This window comes from Salvelinus fontinalis, chromosome 28, assembly GCF_029448725.1.
Source record: "Salvelinus fontinalis isolate EN_2023a chromosome 28, ASM2944872v1, whole genome shotgun sequence".
In the NCBI taxonomy this organism is placed as follows: Eukaryota; Metazoa; Chordata; class Actinopteri; order Salmoniformes; family Salmonidae; genus Salvelinus; species Salvelinus fontinalis.
The window spans coordinates 33,403,659-33,421,769 of NC_074692.1; the positions used below are offsets into that span (position 1 = coordinate 33,403,659).

An 18,111-nucleotide genomic window follows, 5' to 3' on the forward strand; every position below is an offset into this window, starting at 1 on the left:
AAAAACGTAATGCAACGTTCAATTAAACGGGAACGGCTCGTTTCTAAGCGATTAGTTAACAAACGGGGAGGGGTTTGGTTGCGGTTTGGGGAAACGTGCCGTTCAGTACTAGCCCGTACGCAACGTAGCACACGTTCAATCGAACTGAACGCACCCCTGGTGCGGTGGGTGTAACTGGCGCGCTCTTAAAACGGGGATCGAAACCAGTGATATGATCTGAAACCCCCCTTGGCCCTTTTGACTACTAATTGCTACTTTTTTGCCGTTACTCTAATTAGCATTTTACTTTTTTTTTGTTGCAGACTAGGCTTGCTCCTCAAACTGGCTATTTCAGTTACAGATGCAGCACACCAATAGAAATACCAGTTTAGTTTATAGCCTGTAGCAGGGGTGTGAAACATATGCCATGGGGTCCAATCCAGCCTACTGGTTGTTTTTACTCAAAACCACAATGTACTTAAATGACTAAACCAAATCGAAACAGAGGGGTTCTCCCCTCTGACCTTCTCCAATGGATTTTGAGGAGTCGAGAAGAGGTGGTGAGGAGTATGAAATTGAGATTATCCCTGTGTAGAAATTATAAGGGACCGACATTCATCAGCTTGCTAATAAATCACCGAAATGAAAGCTTAACAGTCAGGGAACTTCGAAAAATACCCCAAACTTTTTGATGGTGAGGAAATATAACCAATCCGGACTTCGTCCGAGACAGAATGCAGCTTCCAGGGCAAAATGAGTTTGACACCCCTGGCCTTTAGACACCCCTAGCCTTTAGACACCCCTGGCCTTTAGACACCCCTGGCCTTTAGACACCCCTGGCTTTTAGACACCCCTGGCTTTTAGACACCCCTGGCTTTTAGACACCCCTGGCTTTTAGACACCCCTGGCCTTTAGACACCCCTGAGACACCCCTGGCCTTTAGACACCCCTGAGACACCCCTGGCCTTTAGACACCCCTGAGCTTTAGACACCCCTGAGCTTTAGACACCCCTGAGCTTTATACACCCCTGAGCTTTATACACCCCTGAGCTTTATACACCCGAGACACCCCTGGCTTTTAGACACCCCTGAGACACCCCTGGCCTTTAGACACCCCTGAGACACCCCTGGCCTTTAGACACCCCTGGGCTTTAACTACAGATCCAAGAAATCACCAGTTCATGATAAATGCATTTGTATTCTTTATTATGTGGTTCCACCATCATTCTTTCCTTGTACAGTATAAAGCTTTAGCCATACAAAAACGACCAATGTCTACTGTTAAAACCTGTGAGTATTTCATGGAAATACTAGCGGTATGAGGACAAAATGAAAAGTTTCATGCATCTTTTCAAAATAAAATGGAAATATAAAACTTAAAATGAAAAAAAAAAAATGAAAAAATAACTTCTGACAAAAACATAATTCCTGCATTATTAAGTGTTGTTGAAATCTGAATGACATGACGAGGTTTATGGCTACCAATGTCCACAAGAAATTATGAATTTAAAACATAATACTATTTAAAAAAAACACATTTAACCAAAAGGCATGTTTTTTTTTTATGTAGATAAACCATTGCAATGCAATAAATGCAAAATAAATTGTAATCAGTTTTAAATCAATCTATGCCACCAGAATATGCAGCATGCATCCAACTAATACACATTCAATTTTGTCCATCCTTAAAGACTCTATAAAATGACAAAACATTTCCCTTAGCAGAGTAGAGATATAGTGACGCATGCATTTGGACTTGAATACTGCCCAAATCTTGTGATGACATGGTGTTTCATGACATCTAGCTTGTACATGAACAGCTCTTGCAACACAAGTCAGTATCCAAACATGCTTACTGCCCTAGCTTTCATCCTAAATGAAGATGTGGTTAACCATACAGTCCAAGAAGGGAATAAACACAGCCAATGGGAGCATCCCAACTGACACCAGCTACCACATATAGTGCACTACCGTCGACCAGTGTCCAAGGCCCTGGTCAAAATTAGTGCACTATATAGCAAACAGGCTGCCATTTGAGACGTAAATATTTATTATCATTACACTGGGCCTCTGCTCAGTGAGGGAACCATGCTTGTCCACGTCTTAGACTGTAAACACGTCTACAATAGAGTGTACTGTTTACCAATTTTATGTCATCAATGTTGTCAACTATGCTAGATGAATTTCATTTTTCAGACCTGGGGCATATTTTTGTTCCAATCCAAGACTATCACACCCATTTCAACAACTCAATGATTGGTTGATCAATTCAGAATCAGGTGTGATACATGTTGTGCTCGAACCAAAACCAGGATCAGAACCAAGACCAAAACCAGGATTTAAAGCCTCAGTACTATCCTAGTATGTGTGCGATTGCTATAAGTTAAAGGCATATAGAATTTTTTTTTTTCTCCAACAAACAAAGAGTCGATTGGTATGTTTTTTCTAGTATGAAGAAGATTCCAGCCATGCACTGTTTTGGTTTATAGGGTTTGTGTCCATGCTAGTTGTTGTCCTTCACCCACTGCTCTATCCACTGGACTACCTGCTCCAGGTTGCGCTCCAGGTCCTCAGGCTCGTTGCTGGGCAACTGGTGGACAATCTCCTCCTTGTAGGCCTCCATGGCCTCCTCATAAATGGTCTGGAAGATCTCACACTGGACATTGTCCTGCAATTTCTTCCCTGTGTAGCCCCTGTGGAGACAGAGAAAGAGAGAGAAAAATACACATAATGTGTTAGACCTTCCTGAATCCTCCATAGGGTCTCACCAGGGAAGAGGGAAGTGTTTTGTACAGTCTCTCTCTCTCTGTGTGTGTTTTGCATTTCTTCTACAGGGGGTACACAGAGAGAAATAAGAGATTGTACAAAACACTTCCCTATGTAGCCCCCCCCATGAAGGAGAAGGAAAGGGAGGAGCATGTCAGCGAGTTGTAGGAGAGAGACCCTTTTTAGACTACTGAGCCGAGCCATACTGGGTTGCAAACCACTGGCCTGTTTATGCGCCAACCATAGTAGCTGGAACCGTGTTGAAAGCACTACAGGCAAATAAAACCTCTCAGCCAGCGTAAAAAGATTTAGGTTGGCACGATAGTATGAAGAAAAGAAAAAGTAAGGAGGCGCACAGGGTCATGGTGTCTGTAGCCCATTTGGAAAACAGCACGGCAGTGATAATGTAGTCCGTGTTCGCCACGTCTAGCAAATACACTGTTAAACCTTTTTCCAATTTGCCAGGAGAAACCCACCTGCCCTCCAGCCGGCTGTAGAGGTTGGTGTTGTCTGTGCGGAGCACGAAGACAATCTGAAACCAGCGCTCTGGGAAGAAGTCACAGCCGTGGTAGTCCACTATCACCCCTCCGTCCCCCATCTTATCCTCCAGCTCATCCACCACCTGGAACAAGGTAGTAAAACAATCAGCCTTAAAAAACCCAGCGAGGGGAAACAAAAACACACAAGTCGCGTGGCGGGTAACTGCAGTACCTAAAATACACCGGCTTTGTCATGAGATGTGAATAGACTGTTTTAGATGAAATAAGACTCACCCGGTCTTCATCTAACACTGGGCACTGGTACTCTTCATCAAATCCATCAAACAGCTGCCCTGAAGAGACCAAGACAAACATCATCAGCATGCTCTCCAAAACTAATAATCAGATATGGGCCTATTTCTACTCCCGTCATGTGAAAACACAATGAGTCGTGATGGGGTAGTCTTATGATAGATACAGTGGCTTCAGAAAGTATTCATACCCGGGACTTATTCCACTTTAGGTGTTACAGCCCAAATTCAAAATGGATTAAATATGCCCCCCCCCCCCCTCACAAATAAAGTAAAAACATGTTTTTAGAAATTTTAGCAAAATGTATTGAAGAGAAATATAGGACATTCCTAATTTACATAAGTGCTCACACCCAAGTCAAACATTTGGCAGTGATTTAAAGCTGTGCGTCTTTGAGTCTCTAAGAGCTTTTCACTCCTGGATTGTGCAACATTTGCCCATTATTCTTTTCTAAATTATTCAAGCTCTGTCAAATTAGTTGCTGATCATTGCCAGACAACTATTTTCAGGTCTTGCCATAGATTTTCAAGTAGATTTACAGTACCAGTCAAAAGTTGACACACCTCCTCATTCAAGGGTTTTTCTTTATTTATTTTTTTACATTGTAGAATAATTTTGTGAAGACATCAAAACTATGAAATAACATTTTTTTTTTTAACGTTTCGTCCGAATGGACCAGATCGCGCTTTTGAATTGTTTACCTAACGCCCAAACAAAAGAAGCGATTGGACATAAATGGACATAAATGATGGACATTATCGAACAAAACAAGCCTTTATTGTGGAACTGCGATTCCTGGGAGTGCATTCTGATTAAGATCATCAAAGGTAAGTGAATTTATAATTTTCTTTATGAATAATGTTGACTACCCAACATGGCAGATATTTCTCTAGCTGGTTTGGGCTCTGAGCGCCATTCTCAGATTATGCTTTTTCCATAAAGTTTATTCTATTTTAAATTTGACACAGTGGTTGCATTAAGGAAAGAAATCCCACAAATTAACTTTTAACAAGACACACCTGTTAATTGAAATGCATTCCAGGTGACTACCTCAAAGCTGCTTGAGAGAATGCCAAGAGTGTGCAAAGCTGTCAATGCAAAGGGTGGCTACTTTGAAGAATCTGAAATATAAAATATATTTTGATTTGTTTAACACTTTTTTGGTTACTACATGATTCCATATGTGGTATTTCAAAGTGTTGATGTCTTCACTATTATTCTACAATGTAGAAAATAGTACAAATAAAGAAATCCTGGAATGTGTAGGTGCATCCAAACTTTTGACTGGTAATGTAAGTCAAAACTGTAACCCAGCCACTCAGGAACATTCACTGTCTTGTTAAGCAACTCCAGTGTTAGATTTGGCCTTGTGTTTAGGTTATTGTCCTGCTGAAAGGTGAAGTAATCTCCCAGTGTCTGGTGGAAAGCAGACATAACAGGGTTTCCTCTCTGATTTTGCCTGTGCTTAGCTCCATTCCGTTTCTTTTTTATCCTGAAAAACTCCACAGTCCGATTATAAGCATACCCATAACATGACACAGCCACCACTATGCTCATCTATAAGTCTATGCTAGGTAAAGTCCCGCCTTATCACAGCTCACTGGTCACCATAGCAACACCCACCCATAGTACGCGCTCCAGCAGGTATATTTCACTGGTCATCCCCAAAGCCAAAACTTCCTTTGGCCGCCTTTCCTTCCAGTCCTCTGCTGCCAATGACTGGAACGAATTGCAAAAATCACTGAAGCTGGAGACTTATTTCTCCCTCACTAACTTTAAGCATCAGCTGTCAGAGCAGCTTACCGATCACTGTACCTGTACTGTACACAGCCAATCAGCCAATAACACACCCAACTACCTCATCCCACATAACTGTTACTTATCCTCTTGCTCTTTTGCACCCCAGTATCTCTACATGCACATCACCATCTGCACATCTATCACTCCATTGTTAATGCTAAACTTGAATTATTTCGCCTCTGTGGCCAATTTATTGCCTACCTACCTACATTTGCACACACTGTACATAGATTTTTCTATTGTGTTATTGACTGTACGTTTGTTTATGTGTAACTCTGTGTTGTTGTTTTTGTCGCACTGCTTTGCTTTATCTTGGCCAGGTCACAGTTGCGAATGAGAACGTGTTCTCAACTGGCCTACCTGGTTAAATAATGGTGAAATAAAAAATAAATAAATGTTTGAACAAAATGGAGTGGTATTCAGTAATGTGTTGTATTTGCACAAACATAACACTGTACTCTGGATAAAAAGTTAATTGCTTTGCCACAAAGCTTTAGTGCCTTGTTGCAAACAGGATATTTTTATTCAGTACAGGCTTCCTTCTTTTCCCTCTGTCAATTAGGCTAGTATTATGGAGTAACTACAATGTTGTTGATCCATTCTCAGTTTTTCTATCACAGCCACATTAAACTCTGTAATTGTTTTAAAGTCACCACTGGCCTCATGGTGAAATCCCTGAGATGCTTCCTTCCTCTCCGGCAACTGAGTTAGGAAGGACGCCTGTATCTTTAATAACTTCACCGTGCTCAAAGGGATATTTCAATGTCTGCTTATTAAAAATGTTTACCCATCTATCAATAGGTGCCCTTCTTTGCGAGGCGTTGGAAAACCTCCCTGGTCTGTGTGGTTCGATCTGTGATTGAAATTCACTGCTCGACAGAAGGACCTTACAGATAATTGTATGTGTGGGGTACAGAGAGTTATTTAAACAAACATGTTAAACACTTATTGCAAACAGAGTGCATCCATGCAACTTATTACGTGACTTGTTAAGCACATTTTTCCTTCTGAACTTATTTAGGCTTGCCATAACAAAAGGGGTTGAATATTTATTGACTCAAGAAATGTTAACTTTTCACTTTTTATCAATTAGTAAAAATGTCAAATAGCATAATTCCACTGACATTATGTGGTGTTGTGTGTAGGCCAGTGACAATGTTTTCCTCTCAATTTCATCCATTTTAAATTCAGGCTGTAACAATAAAATGTGGAAACAGACGAGGTGTGTGAATACTTTCTGAAGAGACTGTAGCTAGTGTACCCTTATGCACTTGGGTCATCTGGGGTCTATTCATTAGTCAGAATACGTTTGGAAAACGTTTTTCCGCAACAGAAGCCCTTTATGATCCAAACGCAAAGAACGGGTAGGGGCCTAACTGACCAATAGAAACTCGTTTTCGCTGCAAAACATTTTCCGTTTGGAATTAACGGTTTCCATTGCAAAACGTTTTGCAACGGGATCAGACTAATGAATACATTTACATTTACATTTAAGTCATTTAGCAGACGCTCTTATCCAGAGCGACTTACAAGTACATACATTCATACTTTTTTGAATAGACCCCTAGTGTCTCTTCTTACCTTCTTGTGCCAGGTCGCCTACATTGACATAGGTTAGTCCTGTCCTCTGGGCAAGCTCTTTTCCCAGGGTGGTCTTCCCTACGCCAGGGGTGCCTGTCAGGATGGCATAATCATTATAAATAACGTGCTAAGTAGGTAGGGAGCTACCTCAAATTTAGCCTACTTCGCCGTTGTACATCTGCAACTACGTTCCAAACATACTACTTTTCTATTTCTAAATTTGGTATCTATGCAAACCATTTGCAAGTGAATGATGCTAAAGTTACAGAGGGGGTTGTTAGGTACAGCACCTACTAACGTTAGTAGCTAGCTAACGTTACCAACCAGGAATTTCGACCACGCAGCATCTTTCGAGCGTATTTGTGGTGCATCATTGGCTAGCCACAAGCACATAATCGCCCTGAACGGTCTATAAACTTACAAATTAAATATCGTTATAGAGGCGGGTAGACGGTGATAGTTAAATAGATAGTTAACTCGTTGGATGGGGACTTGTTTAACATTACCTGTCAGTAGAATATTTGGTCGCTTCATGATTTTCATCGCTGTTTTTCTTTGCCTTGCGTGCACTGCACGTGACCAAATACAGGTACCTTAGAACTCGGAAAGTTATCCTATTTTGTTCGTTACTTTTGTTAACAAAACCAGGCAATTTGTAACAATCAGTAACCCACTCAATCAAAGTTAACTATGAGTAAAATACAACAAAGCTTCGTGAATCGTGTATTTGGAGAACACGCACCCCGTGTGAGTAATGTGACGTCGGTATTGCGCGCCGCGTTGGCAGAAGGACCTCAATTTTAAAGGGAAAACGCTCTCTGTTGTGGTGTTTCGAATCGACGTTTGTTATGTATTTGCGTTTCTATTACAAACGTAAGTTATAATACATGTGACTTTCAAAGTTTGGAATTACTTCAGAGGATGGCCAAGAAAGGTATGCGTACTTTGTTTCCTTTATCTAGCTAGGTTTGTGCGTGAGAAGTGAAGTCTGCGTAGATGGCTAACTAACTAGCAACTTTAGCTTAACGTTACTTTGTTAACTTGTTTGACAACTAGAGTTAGCTAGACTATTCGAAACGTTGGATGTGTTAGCTACTATTGTAGCTCTGGTGACTTAATCGACTTTATTCCTACTTAGTTATGCCACGTAGATAGCTATTACTCAGTAGCAAACTCAATTCCTAGCAAACGTCAGTAAAATTGGCGCTAGGTAACTACGTTAGCTAGCTAAGCTAGTCTGTTTTCTGCATACGTTATGATATAAGCTGATGATTGTTTTCTATTCCATCTTCCTCAGTCTTGCATTGACCAGCTGGCTCCTTTTGTCAATGTGAAGCACCACATCTTATGATGTCAAAACTTTTTCTGAGAGGAAAAGTAGCCTCTAATAAAGTGAGTTCATGGTGAGCGAGTTCAAAGTAGATCTCTAACACGTTAAAAGGATGCACTGTCACTTCACTAACATCTCTCTCCCCCCAGCTGGATCGTTGGGTGGAGCCATCATTCGGTGAACACCTCGGCAATGCCAACCTCTCCCTCTCCTCAAGCATTGGAGGCGTAGCCCTCTCTGGAGGTACCTGGGTTGGCAAGGCCCGGCCGTCCAGCACCGACCCCAACAGCAGCAAACGCCTCCGTAAGAGGAGGGCAGACCCCAACGCCTCTAAGCTCCAGACCTCTACCTCCACAGAGCCTGCACAGGGGGACCAGGATGAGCCCTGGGTGGACACACACAAGCCCCACTCTCAGGTAACCATCCTGGGGGAAAGACTACACCACCAGACCCCACTGGAGTGAAGTTGTGAATTTCATCACACACTTATCTCTGTTTGGCCTTGTGTAGGCTGAACTGGCCGTCCACAAAAAGAAGATTGAAGAGGTGGAGGATTGGATGAGAGTACACGTGGACCCCAAGACTGCAAAGGTTTGGCTCTGATGTTTTTAAAGCTCAAAAGATGGCTATTGATCACTGTTATGGCACTATGCATTCATCACAGTTTTACAGACACTTTTAGCACTTCAAATTCTGAATACTTGTGTTTTCAATTGAGAATAATACACCAAATCAAAGCTAAAACATGGCCTACTGCTCATTTATGCCAATAGCACCCCATGAAAAATCTGTTTGTGCATGAGCACATTTTATTGCACCACCCCACCCCAAACATTTTCCCATTTCTATGAAATCTAATCTAAACACAAGTTTTCTGAAAGGTCTCAGTACTCAAATTTGACTGTGTCCACAGGGTGGCGCTATCCTGCTGTTGACCGGTCCGTCGGGGTGTGGGAAGTCAGCTACAGTGCAGGTTCTGGCCCAGGAACTGGGCTACAGGGTGCAGGAGTGGAGCAACCCCTCCAGCCTCTCAGAGTACCGACCCAGCGCAGACCGCTCAGACCCTGACACTTACAGACAGACCTTCGACCCAGGTGAGAAAAACCTGGTGTGTATTCAGTGGTGTAAAACTTTCTGAACGTTGCAGATAGAAATTGATTGTGTGGGGCTGACATGATTCCTTATTCCACATAACAAACTATCCTATCTGTTTAGTACATTTTTGTAACGTTGCACCCTCCTAAACAGGCCCGAGGTCTGTCTGGACCAAACAGGCTAGTACCTCTATTTTGTGTTTTCCCGTTTTTGTTTTTTGTTGATCATTCGTTTTTATTGTAATGTATGTTCAAGAAGTAGACGCAATAAACGTCATTGGACAAATAACAGTTGGATTGCCAGCGTACATCCAACACATAATCACATGAACTTTACCGTTTTCTTCCTTCCTCCCCAGACTCGAGGTTCAATGGTTTCTATGGCAGCTCTCAAACAGGCCTGTTCCAGGAGTTCCTTCTCAGGGCCAACAAGTACAACCGCCTGCAGATGAGCGGAGAGGGAGGGGCCTCAGACTCAGACAGGAAGCTCATACTGGTGGAGGTACAGTACACTACCTACTTAGTACTTAGACAGACAGTATCGTTGCCACGACAACACAGCACTTAAACGTTTACAGTAGTAAGAAAAGTTTTACGTATTTTTAACTTTTTTTTTCTTGAAATTGAGTTCAACATTTGTGTATCTGGTGTTAATTTCTCTCTTTATTTCTCCCTCGCTCTTGCACGCTCTCAGGACTTTCCTAACCAGTTCTACAGGCAGCCTGGGTCCCTGCATGATATTCTGAGGTGAGCTCGTCGTGTTTTGAGGGACTCACTGTGACTGCAGAAGATATTAATACCGAGGTTTTGTTCTGTATTAATTTGTGTGTGTATGTACATGTTCCTCCTCTGTCAGGCGGTTTGTGAAGACGTGCCGGCGTCCCCTGCTGTTCATCGTGTCTGACAGTCTGAGTGGAGACAGCAGCTCCAGACTGCTGTTTCCTAAACATGTACAGGAGGAGCTGGGGGTCTGCAACATCAGGTACTTTACAGTCAACTCTGTACACTAACCCAACACACTGCCCACTGTTCCCTAAACATGTATAGGAGGAAGTGAACATTAGCAACATCAGGCAGATTGTTGACAGGTTATCTTTCTCTAACCCAGTGGCCCTCTTCTTCTGTTTCCAGTTTTAACCCTGTGGCTCCCACCAGTATGATGAAAGTTATGAGCCGGATTGTGTCTGTACAGGCAGTAAAGGTAAAACAACATGTCTTTGTGTGCATGGGAGTGTATGTAGCCTAGTGGTTAGAGCATTGGGCCAGTAACCGAAAGGTTGCTGGATTGAATCCCCGAGCTGACAAGGTAAAAATCTGTCATTCTGCCCCTGAACAAGGCAGTTAACACACTGATCCCCGGTAGGCCGTTATTGTAAATAAGAATTTGTTCTTAACTGACTTGCCTAATTAAATAAAGGTAAAATATAAAAATAATAATGTACGTGTGTGTATGTGCTGTTCTTTTTTGGATGTCAACGTGTGTGTGTTTGTGTGTGTGTGTGTCCACAGAGCGGAGGAAAGATGTGTGTTCCTGACAAGGCTGCTTTGGAGCTGCTGTGTTCAGGATCCTCTGGGGACATCCGCAGTGCCATCAACAGCCTGCAGTTCTCCTGTCTCACAGGTGAGGGCGCCACACCCATAAACGCCACACAACAGTTCAGTGGTCAGTCACCTGCTGCTTCTAATCCTGTTGACCACTGGTCTAAAATCAATGGCTTCCGAACCGTTTAGCACTGTGACACCTAGAGGTTTTTGGTTTCCTAGACACATATGGCCTAGTCCTGGACTAAGACGCATATTCAATGGAAATTATACATTTTAAAGGGCTTTTTTTTAGTCTAGGACAAGGCTTAATCTGTCAGAGAAACTGGCCTCTTTAGCCAGGACCCAGACTGAATTTGTGACAAAGGTAACAGACCAGTAGTCTACTGATGATGAACTGCTGAAGTGATTCATATATTAAAGTTAGTGACCCACCTGTAAAGCTGTTCTCCATGGTTATAATCTTCCAGACCAGTCTATGAAGAAGGGGTTCTGGGCAGTGGAAAGGGGAAAGGCGACGGCGACCTCGTCGGGGAGAGCCGTTGTCAGGGCAACGCGTGGAAAGAGGAAAGCCAAAGATGCAGAGGGGCGGGACAAGGAGCAGGCGATAGGGGGGAAAGACGCCTCCCTCTTTCTCTTCAGAGCACTCGGCAAGATCCTCTACTGCAAGAGTGAGTGACGGCAGGGGAAATGGGCAGTACATGGTGAAAGCCTATCAGGGGAAATAGCTTTTACCTGTCCAGTGTGAACAGAATAGAGAGATGGAGAGGAAGCCTTTTCATAGCATTTAGATTCAGCAGAGATACAACATTGCGGAACATTCAGATAGAGATGTATTATAGAGAACAAACGTGCGTCTCTGACATGTAGAATAAGGAATCAGAACAGCTCTGTTCGTCACAATTATAGCAGTAATGTTCCACAATGTTACATTGCTGGGAGGAGGGGCTCTGTTGAAGTGGATGGATTGTGATTGGCTGGTGTGTTTATGATTGACAGGGGAGAGCCCTGAGGGTTCAGAAGGTGCCCAAGGACCCAGTCTGCCTGCACACCTCTCAGAGCACCACAGAGACAGGCTACTGGTGGACCCAGAGGTACAACACAGACCAACACATAGACAGACCTAACGTGTCATCATATAACCCCCACCTCCCTCTCCACTATCAGGCTGTAGTAGAACGCTCCCACATGTCAGGAGAGTTCTTCAGCCTGTACCTGCAACAGAATTACCTGGAGTTCTTCTCTGATGTGGAGGATGTGGCCCGGGCCTCAGAGTACCTGTCTGATGCTGACTTCCTCACTGCCGAGTGGAGCGTGAGTAGCACTAGGACTGGCCATTATGGCCTAAAAATCAAACATGGCCGATTTCACGATATGTATCTCCATTTTTTGTTTCATAACATTTTCTCTAAATTTGCCTTTTGTTGTACAATTTTAAAGGTAAAATAAACTGCATTTCAAACAGTCAGCGATAATCGAATGAATTCAGGGTTTGTGAAATTATACCTAGGCTTAATATAAGCCTTCCACAATCATAAGACCCACTAATAATGTAATTATTTGATCAAAATAGTTTAACCAGCTTTTTTTGCAATAATCACTGATCTGGCTTTCAAGTCTCTGAAAATGTCCTTTTTGTAAAACAATGTTTTACCAGAACCATGCATAATACACATTCACTAATAATGAATGACTGTATGTAGCAGGCATTATAGACCATTAACACCGGTCTCATCAACATTATGCTAATCTTTATATTTCTAGTTTAGTCCATTTCAGATCTATTTGCTAGCTAACAAGACAGAACAGTGTAATTGTGAACACACCCTTATGTCCGTCTCTGTTTGATCAGCATGCTAGCCTGTCCACTTTGTTCAGATGTTGAAATCAAATCGCCTGCCCTATTTCTCAGAATGACCTCGGGTTTCCCAGTTCCTTATAGAGTTGTGTTTTATCCTGATTGCACAAGTGTAGTGTGAGTAGCACTGTTCACAAACCAATACAATTCCTGGTTTTAAAGAATAGAAAAAACACCATTGTCCAAATGTACATGACAACTTTGAGCACTTGGTTGTCAAAATGTCAGGACCATGAGGCTATGAAATATTTAAATCTAACATTGAGGACTTGGATTGGGACACTGTCTCGTAGTCAAGTTTTTCATATGATGCCCCACTGGTATCATATCACAAGCAGTGCATATGCCTATTGAGTTACTGTTGCAAAACGTTTCCCGGCTAGCAGGCAGTGTCATTGTGTGTGTGTGTGTAGTCTCGAAGCACCATGGCGGAGTACGGCTCTTCTGTCGCCACCAGAGGTCTTCTACACTCCAACTCTGGTCACGTGGCTGGTGGCTTCAGACCCCTACACAAACCCAACTGGCTATTGGTCAACAAGAAGGTAACTTTAACACGCACAAGCGCACACAAACACTTATGTACGCGCGTGCGTGTGCGCACATGCTTACACAGTCACTCACACAAACATATTCAGGCCCAAGCTCAAACCCAACTTGCTACTGGTCAAGATAAGGTGAAAGGTCAAGGTTATGAAGGGAATACTTTCACACACACATTGGGGTTGATACCAGTAACATGAGGGGACTTTCTGAAGTCCTAATGTGTGTGTGTGTGTGTGTGTGTGTGCGTGTGTGTGTGTGTGTGTTATTTCAGTACCGCGAGAACTGCCAGGCTGCCCAGTCTCTCTTCATCAGTTTCTGCCTGACGCCTGTTAGTCTCCAGACAGAGCTACTTCCTTACCTCGCCCAGCTCAGCAACCCCTTGAGGAATCCAGGTTAGACACACGTGACCTGCATTGCCCTACAACCTTAGAATTAAAGATTATACACACACACACAATCAAAGATTATAGAAATAGATAACCAGAACAGAAACATCCTCATCTTTGTTGAACCTTTTATTTGATAGTTTCTACATGAGCCCACATGAAAATATTCACATCTATATTAACATCTATATTAACATCTGTACACATCTCTGTACACATTTCTGTACACATCTATATTCGCATCAGTACACAGCGCAAAACACAATCATAGACAACAAACCCATTCTTCAGTTAAAATGTCCTCAGTCAGCCATCTGAATTTCCTTACGGCGAGTAGGCAACTCGATTCAGCCACGGCCTGTTCTTTTTTTGTCTGAGCGGATGGTCAGGGGCTGCAGCATAATTCTAATCATTTGTACAACGTAAATTGACCAACTAAACCCTAAAAGAGATTGTATTTGAAAAGAACAATAATTTCATACATTGAGACACGATAACATATAAAAAAAAATATGATTTATGAGAGAACTTGAGAATGTATTTCCTAAATTAAACTCATTCCCGGTGACACACTTTTAGGGGCAGAAAATATCACTTGCGGACGTTTTTGGACCTGTGGACCACCTGTTTCCAACCCATGCCCTAGATGCACTCAATGTCTAACATTTTAACATTTTAGAGAGCCTTGGAGATTATTACAAAAGTGAGGTACAAAAAAATCCAAATGTAAAGCAGCTTTACCTAACTGAGTGGAGATGGACAGAATCTCAGGAGTTGGCTGACCCTGAGACCCGGTCTGGTGTCTCAGGACGTCTGGAGCTCTAAACAGAATGGCCTTTTTATACTTGCCTGTCTACAGCAGCAGACCGAAGAGCTCTGTCCTCCTCCTTACGAGGTTAAACACATGCAGATCACATTCAAATGAAGGACAGGGTCTGTTGTTTTGACTGCTTATTAGAGTGCAGGTGGTTGATTTGCATCTGAAAGCCATGTCGCTCTTGAACCTGGGTTTGCTATTGCTACTAGTGTCTGACGACTAGGGGTGTGTCGAGTAGTCCAACAAAACCAGTATTGAATCGGATATGGGCAATTTTCCTGACACGATTATGATCTGAGTTTTTTTGTTGTTGTAATTATCTGATAAAATAATAAAATATTTTCAGGTGCCAGCACGCATTGTTAAATCGAGTGTGAGGTTGTCTATAGAGAAGGACGGGGCTGTATGTTGATCCTGCTCCTCTGATTGGTTAGAGCGAAGTTTTATTTCTCTGTCCACTCCAGGGCCTAAAATTAACCTTTTGGTCCAGCAGCAAAGGATAAATGCTCACTAACAGGGATGTAAACAAATTTGTGCACAAAATCTGAGAGAAATAAGCTTTTTGTGTGTATGGAATATTTCTGATATATTTTAATATTTTTGTTCAATATAGTAAGAAGTAATGTGGTCTATTGTTTCATTTCATTTTTTTGTGACCTTAGTCTTAACCAAAATATCACAGATGAAACAAAAATGTTCCCCTGCCCTTTAAAGGGTTTAAGGTTACCTTGGTAACGTGACTCAGATGTGTTTGTGCCTGTGAGATTGAGAGTCTGACCAGTAGCAGCCTTGTCTTCTCTAACAGTTGAAACTCAAACAGTGAAAAATAACATAGCTTGTGAAAAAAACAAATAAATAGCCAAGAAACACAAGAACAAAGTCTCACTTCAGTAGACTTTCGTTTCATGTAAATTAGACCAACTTTTATGCCTGTAAGGCAAGCAGCTCTTCTAAAATGGTATATTTCAATCCGCTCTTCACGTGCGCACAGCTCCCTGCCAGGCAGTGTTGCAGCGGGAGGTCGGATAGGCTAAAGGATTCGTAGTTCTTTTATGCGATTTAATTTACCAGCTATGAAACAAAACAGCCACTGCAGCATTTATTTGACTATAAATGTGATCATACTTGACTTTTTTTTTATCACAAATGCTAGTGAAATGCTCAACACTGGAGCCCTGACCACCCACCAACGTGGCTGGTGAAATAGACATCTTAGCTACCAATGCCAACATCAACCCGCAGGTGGCAGGTGTTCATTTTAGGCCCAGTTCATCCGCTTTGCTTCATAATTTCACCCGATCACATCTCCTCGCATGTTTACGGTCTGATCATTTATATCGATACTGCCTCATGTTAGCTTGGTACTATGTTAAATCAAATGGTGAGGACGTTTGATACCATAGTGGGGCGATTATTAGGGACAAAATATGAGCTGCCGGTGAGCATTCTGATTTAGTGACAGCAAATTGAGGACACAGACATGCACCCCTCCACGCTGCTCATAATCTGCAGGTTTTTTGGTCTATAAACTTGCAGATGGGTATTTTAACAACAATCTATTTAGACATATTAAAACACTTTCCGATCACGAGTATCAACCGACTATCAACTGTCAACTTACAGGTATGGCCAGGTTGGCACACTCCTACTGTCGATGTCAGTGACATGTACAATATGTCTTCATGAATATCATTGTTCTTCATTCAGTTTCCGTTTGAGGGCGTTAATCAAGGTTGCTATTATGGAAACGAGCCACCAGGCAGGTTTGATTAGCTTGCATGCTACTAAGATAACCCACCCGTAGCATGTTATGGAAGTCGAGCTTGCTAAACTAACTGGAGTATTGTGTTAGAACAGTAAAGGGGTCTCCACCTACTGGGTATGCAGGTTTTTGTTACAGCACAGTACTAACACATCTGACTCCCTCTCCCCTTCCATGTCTCCCTGTCCCTCTCTTTCTGCCCCCCCCTTTTCCTTCTCTGTCTCTCCCATACAGCTCAGATAGCCTTCATTCAGGACGTGGGTTGTCTTTCCCGCAGAAAGTTGCATGGCAGGTACATCACCAATAAGTGATCTTTTACTATATTTGCACCATATTGGGAAGTTGTCTTACATATGTTCTATGCCACTGACCTTCTTTAAAAAAAAAAGTGTATTCCTCTCTCTCTGCAACTGTTCAGGTTGAAACTGGAGGCTCTGACAGACAAAGACCCAGGGCTGCTGGAGTTGGACAGTGAGGAAGAGGAGGAGGGGGGGCTCGTGTCTTCATCTGTCGACCCAACCTCGGGCACCCTCTCTGGGGAGACAGGAGACGAGGGGGATCCCTCCCTGGAGCCTCTCCTACCAGGCAGCCAGGGCCCAGGGGCTGGGGGACCAGATGGAGACCTCCCTGCCTCCCAGCCTCAGCCCACTACCACCTCAGCCCTTCTGGAGGAGGACGTAGTCATAGAGGAATACGACAGTGATTTCTGATTGACAGAGCTGACACTCTAATCACAGTACAGAGACTTCTGATACATTCACCTCCCGCCTTTGTGATTGACAGAGCAGACGTTCCAATAACAGGACTTCTAACATTGTCCGGCCCTCCCGCCTTACTTAAAAACTGTGATCACTTACAGGACAGAACAGAAGAAGTTTGCGTTCGTTGGTATTATAGGTCTGACTGTCACTGTATCTGTTATTGTTTCTTATGGTAATGACTGTAGTTTTCATGTCAATGAATTTCTGGTATTATTCATTACTGTTTTGCCTCAGTGAGTTCGGGGGGGGGGGCAAATTCCATCCCAATTCCTGTCTGATTCCATATCTGAACAAGTGACTTATATTGAAATGGAATTGGACCTGACACAATGATTTATTTGAAACATGTATTAACAAAACACACATGACAGATGTTGTGTCTTTATTGCAGACTTTGTGTGTTTGTTAGGGTTTATTTATTTGTGTGTTTAGAGCACATCGCTTTTGAATATATTTAGTTTGGCTTTAGAACTGTTGAACTTGGAAGATGTGTACAGTGGTAGGTAGGCTTAATATCCCTGCTTGGCTTTTCAATTAGATTTTTCTTCATCCTTGTCTTTTTTGTAAATGACCGTGCCAAGAGTGCTTGTTACAGGTTAATGTTAAAGGTTACCATTCACCTCTAGCTTCCACTGAATCTTGAAGAAAAGATTACAAAACATTGTGGCCTCCATCTTAACTCAACGGAAAAGTAAAACAGAAAGTGAAATAAAGTATTTTGTTAAAATTGAATGTTTCCTCTGAGTACAGAAATAATGTCATCCAAGTCTCTTCCATTTATGGGTATCATATCAGAGAACCCCAATATGGCATAACAATTATCTTTAAGATACCTATAGAACTACAGCAAGCAAAGCAGTGAATAACAGTAATCATTTTAAACAACTATAAATAAATGTTTTATGTTGAGATAGATCTTATTTTACTTTATTTAACTAGGCAAGTCAGTTAAGAACAAATTATTATTTACAATGACGGCCTAGGAACAGTGGGTTAACTGCCTTGTTCAGGGGAAGAACGACAGAATGCATACCAATCGTTTGATCTCAATCAGATTCATGGAAATATGCATTTAGATATTTTTGAATGACTGTTTTGTGA

At 42.3% G+C, this 18,111-nt stretch overlaps 2 protein-coding genes across 3 annotated transcripts; one reads left to right on the top strand and one right to left on the bottom strand.

Moving 5' to 3' along the window:
- Positions 1-1,168: 1,168 nt before the first annotated feature.
- On the bottom strand, positions 1,169-7,669 carry ak6 (adenylate kinase 6). Its single transcript, XM_055887527.1, has 5 exons — positions 7,424-7,669; positions 6,918-7,010; positions 3,519-3,577; positions 3,222-3,367; positions 1,169-2,672 (listed from the first exon to the last, which is right to left on the bottom strand). The coding sequence occupies exons 1-5, from the start codon at positions 7,458-7,460 to the stop codon at positions 2,483-2,485; spliced, it is 525 nt and encodes a 174-aa protein (XP_055743502.1). The 5' UTR covers positions 7,461-7,669; the 3' UTR covers positions 1,169-2,482.
- Positions 7,670-7,690: 21 nt separating this feature from the next.
- rad17 (RAD17 checkpoint clamp loader component) lies at positions 7,691-17,742 on the top strand. 2 transcript variants are annotated; one of them, XM_055887525.1, is made up of 17 exons: positions 7,691-7,851; positions 8,215-8,309; positions 8,397-8,663; positions 8,758-8,838; positions 9,161-9,341; positions 9,701-9,843; positions 10,036-10,088; positions 10,198-10,323; positions 10,473-10,542; positions 10,851-10,962; positions 11,354-11,554; positions 11,883-11,977; positions 12,051-12,197; positions 13,155-13,283; positions 13,556-13,676; positions 16,484-16,541; positions 16,668-17,742. In XM_055887525.1, exons 2-17 carry the CDS (start codon positions 8,265-8,267, stop codon positions 16,957-16,959), a joined length of 2,121 nt encoding a protein of 706 aa, XP_055743500.1. In that variant the 5' UTR covers positions 7,691-7,851; positions 8,215-8,264; the 3' UTR covers positions 16,960-17,742. The 2 variants fall into 2 exon arrangements, with proteins under 2 accessions (XP_055743500.1, XP_055743501.1); XM_055887526.1 differs by lacking the exon at positions 7,691-7,851 and having other exon boundaries at positions 8,229-8,320.
- The last annotated feature ends 369 nt before the right edge of the window (positions 17,743-18,111 follow it).